The sequence below is a fragment of the Megalops cyprinoides genome, chromosome 21, assembly GCF_013368585.1.
Source record: "Megalops cyprinoides isolate fMegCyp1 chromosome 21, fMegCyp1.pri, whole genome shotgun sequence".
Taxonomy (NCBI): domain Eukaryota; kingdom Metazoa; phylum Chordata; class Actinopteri; order Elopiformes; family Megalopidae; genus Megalops; species Megalops cyprinoides.
This window is the reverse complement of record NC_050603.1, coordinates 23,468,758-23,472,593: the sequence shown is the minus strand read 5'-3', so window position 1 is coordinate 23,472,593 and position 3,836 is coordinate 23,468,758. Positions and strand designations below refer to the sequence as shown.

Here is a 3,836-nt window from a genome sequence, read left to right as displayed (position 1 = left end):
CCATGTGTCCCTTAAAAAGACACTTACGGACTTTTACCAGTATGTCTCCTGTCCCACTAGGCGGAATAAGACATTAGATCTTTGTTATGGGACAGTAAAGGACACTTATAAATCACTCCCACTACCTCCACTGGGCTCTGCGCAGTCTGTGGATCATAACTGTGTGCATTTACTGCCCATATATAAAATGAATTTAAGGAGAGAGAAAGTGCAGACAAAGGATATAAAGGCCTGGACTGAAGAATCTGTGCTCTGTCTGCAGCAATGTTATGACTGCACGGACTGGGACATGTTTAAACAATCTTGTGGTGATGATTTGGACAAACTTGCTGATGTAACATGCTCATATGTTGCCTTTTGTAGGGACATGATCATTGTAAGCGAGTTAAAATTTACCCTAATAACAAACCGTGGGTGACCAAATCCGTTAAGTCCAGCATACAGAAAAAGAAAGCTGGTTTTAAACAGGGAATATCCTCTGATCTATATATAGCTACTAAGGAGCTGAAAATAGAAATCTTAAAAGCAAAACAGAATTATAAATCTGAACTAGAGAACAAGATGGCTGCAAATGCCTTGACTCAGCCTGGTCTAGCATGAAAACTATAAAAGGCCTTCAGAATCCAAAGAACAGCAGTCAGGTCACCCTGGATGGCTTCAATTCAGATACTGAGTTTGCTAATGCCCTTAATTGTTCTTATAATCATTTTGATACTTTTGATTTTAGTAATGAAATTCAGGAACTGAGTTACAAACTTGAGGATAGTCAGCACTTTGACATAGACCAAAAGGATGTGGAAAAGGCCTTCCTCTCGGTAAGAGTAAATAAGAGTCATGGACCAAAAGATAACATCTGCGGTCGTTTACTTAAATCTTGCACAAAAGAACTGAGTCCACTACATTTTTAATCAGTCTCTACAGGCACAGCACGTACCTAAGGTTTGGAAGGATGCTGTGGTAGTCCCGGTTCCTAAATCTAGTTGCCCCAAAACTCTTAATGATTTTAGACCAGTTGCTCTTACATCAATTTTAATGAAAATCCTCGAAACACTGGTAAGGTCAGAAGTCTTAAGGTAAACTGAGCATGCGCTTGATCCCATGCAGTTTGCGTATAGGCCACGTAGAGGAGTAGAAGATGCCGCAGTCACTTTGCTTAATTTACTTGTTGAACACTTGGAAGGAAATGGGTTTCATGCTCGACTTCTATTTGTTGATTTTTCCTCTGCTTTTAACACAATTCAACCTCAATATTTAACTAGTAGGCTTTTAGAACAATTTGAATTGAGTAACAATCTTGTCGGCTTGATTCTTGACTTTTTAAATAACAGGACACAAAGAGTGAGGGTAAATGGAACTCTGTCTGACCAAGTTTGCTCCTCCACTGGCTCCCCACAAGGATGTGTGCTTTCGCCCCTATTATTTATTCTCTACACAAATATGCGTCCGTTTTACCCGAGCGTGCGTTTAAAATTTCGCTCATTTGATGTCAGTTGAAGAACACGTGAAACAGCTGCCTGATCGCTGCACTTGGGCGGTCTTGAGATTTTGATCACCACCGTCTCCCTCTCATATGTATCGGGGCTTCTCTTTATTTTTCTTCTAGTATTGTTCTGTACGGGACACGTCATTTCTCATGGGATCGTTGACCGTGGTTGAAATGTTTATACAGCCGGATATTTGCTGAGGCAACTCTGCATGGCTTAAAACCCCTGTCCCATGGTACATCTGCAGTGCCCCAGAAGTGAACCAGGGACCATTTGGTGAGGAGTACTTACCACTCCACCACGCTGCTGCAATTACGTGCCTCTAGCTCCTGATATCCTATGATGTCCTTTATCGAACGTAGTGTTTGCATTTAATCCCTGAGCACAAACAGAATCTTTCAAAGTACAACTGTCACGACGAAATGAAATGGTCTTTTGCGTCTTAAACCGAGAGAGTGGGTGGCTCTGAAAAGAGCCTTTGGTGTTACAGTAGGTGACAAGTGACTTTACTTGGAGCTAGTGTACTTGGTGACGGCCTTGGTTCCCTCGGACACAGCGTGTTTGGCCAGCTCTCCGGGCAACAGCAGGCGCACGGCAGTCTGGATCTCCCTGGAAGTAATGGTGGAGCGCTTGTTGTAGTGAGCCAAACGAGACGACTCACCGGCGATGCGCTCGAAGATATCGTTGACAAACGAATTCATGATGCCCATTGCCTTTGAGGAGATGCCGGTGTCGGGATGAACTTGTTTCAACACCTTATACACGTAGATTGCATAGCTCTCCTTCCTAGACTTTCTGCGTTTCTTGCCGCCCTTACCAGCCGTCTTGGTGACGGCTTTCTTCGATCCCTTTTTGGGAGCAGACTTGGCTGGTTCAGGCATTACTCTCGTTTCTTCGCAGACACGAATGAATGTTCTAATATCCCATACGTGGTCTATATGTGGAGTGTATGCAAATTTGCCCACGATCTTTGGCCAACCAGTTATCGCAGGAACTCATTGGCAGATTCTGCTGAATCAGATGACATTCAAATTCGATTGGCTGACTTCCTTGGGCGGGAATACCACATGGCTAAACGTTAGTTGTCTATCAAAACAAAGAACTTCCTTCATTTGTGTGTGTGTGTATGTATATATATATATATATGCACATTTTTTACATTACAACTTTACATTAATCATATACAATCAAATACAACAGAAAACACTCCTAATGATAGATTTACAATTAAACCATATTCCACGGCAGCGGTCTCTCGTTCTTCATTTTTACAACATTCACAACCCAAAAAAACATTTCCACCAGGTTTCTCATCAAAATCGATCCCTCGATACTATCAACTCGTACAACAGAATATTTCAACATTTACCCAACGGCAATCACATAAAACGCTCCCTGCTTTCATCAATCAGGCAATAGGACATAAAAGCCTTGCGGTGGCTGGTGTGGATCCCACAATCTTTGTGGGGAAAAGGCAAGCTCCGGGCAATCCGCTCCCGTTAGACGGCAAGGGGGCAACAAATACGCGCTCAGCTACATCGCTGCTTGAAAAAAATACAACGTAACAATCCAAGGTTGCTGCAGCCCGTTTCGTTACAGCGCAACAATGTTTTCTTAAATGTGTCAGTGAACGTGGAACGTCTAACTCTTTCGGATGGGGAAGTGGGCGGCTCTGAAAAGAGCCTTTGGGCTGGTTTTTAATTCTGGTCTCACTGCAGGATTAACGTTTAGCCTCCGAAGCCGTACAGAGTGCGACCCTGACGTTTCAAAGCGTACACCACATCCATGGCAGTGACAGTCTTCCTCTTGGCATGCTCGGTGTAGGTGACGGCATCGCGAATAACGTTCTCCAAAAACACCTTCAGCACACCGCGCGTCTCCTCGTAAATCAGACCAGAGATACGCTTGACACCACCTCGCCGAGCAAGGCGACGAATTGCGGGCTTGGTAATACCCTGGATATTATCACGAAGAACCTTACGGTGACGCTTGGCGCCTCCCTTCCCCAAACCTTTTCCTCCCTTTCCTCTTCCAGACATTTTTCAACACCTTTGTTACTATAGCCTGCAATAAAGATAATGTTTCGTGGCTGAAGTGCACGCTTATATTCACTGAAAGACGACCTCATTGAGGCCCCATACTCAAAGAAAAGGCGGTTCGCGTTAGAGCCCACCTCCTTCAAGCAGGGATCAAAGAGTCAACGATGCTTTTTCAGTATGTCATACTCGTGCGAATTGTTAGCATAGCAACAATGACTGTAATGGAATATCTGTAATCGAAATTTGGTGCCTGTCAAGGTCTTACATCATGAATGCAATGCTGTTCATGTTGCCATCCTTTGTTACAACAGTT

General features: G+C 43.7%; 2 protein-coding genes across 2 annotated transcripts; both read right to left on the bottom strand.

Annotated features, from left to right (window-relative positions):
- Nucleotides 1-1,990: 1,990 nt before the first annotated feature.
- LOC118796315 (histone H2B) lies at nucleotides 1,991-2,365 on the bottom strand. Its single transcript, XM_036555141.1, has one exon. The coding sequence runs from the start codon at nucleotides 2,363-2,365 to the stop codon at nucleotides 1,991-1,993; it is 375 nt and encodes a 124-aa protein (XP_036411034.1).
- An 816-nt stretch (nucleotides 2,366-3,181) lies between these two features.
- Nucleotides 3,182-3,523, bottom strand: LOC118796324 (histone H4). The gene has a single exon (XM_036555149.1). The coding sequence runs from the start codon at nucleotides 3,521-3,523 to the stop codon at nucleotides 3,212-3,214; it is 312 nt and encodes a 103-aa protein (XP_036411042.1). The 3' UTR covers nucleotides 3,182-3,211.
- Nucleotides 3,524-3,836: the final 313 nt, after the last annotated feature.

Excerpts from the sequence above, each read along its gene's own strand:
- LOC118796315 (XM_036555141.1), bottom strand. The coding sequence starts at position 2,365 with ATGCCTGAACCAGCCAAGTCTGCTCCCAAAAAGGGATCGAAGAAAGCC.
- LOC118796324 (XM_036555149.1), bottom strand. The coding sequence starts at position 3,523 with ATGTCTGGAAGAGGAAAGGGAGGAAAAGGTTTGGGGAAGGGAGGCGCC.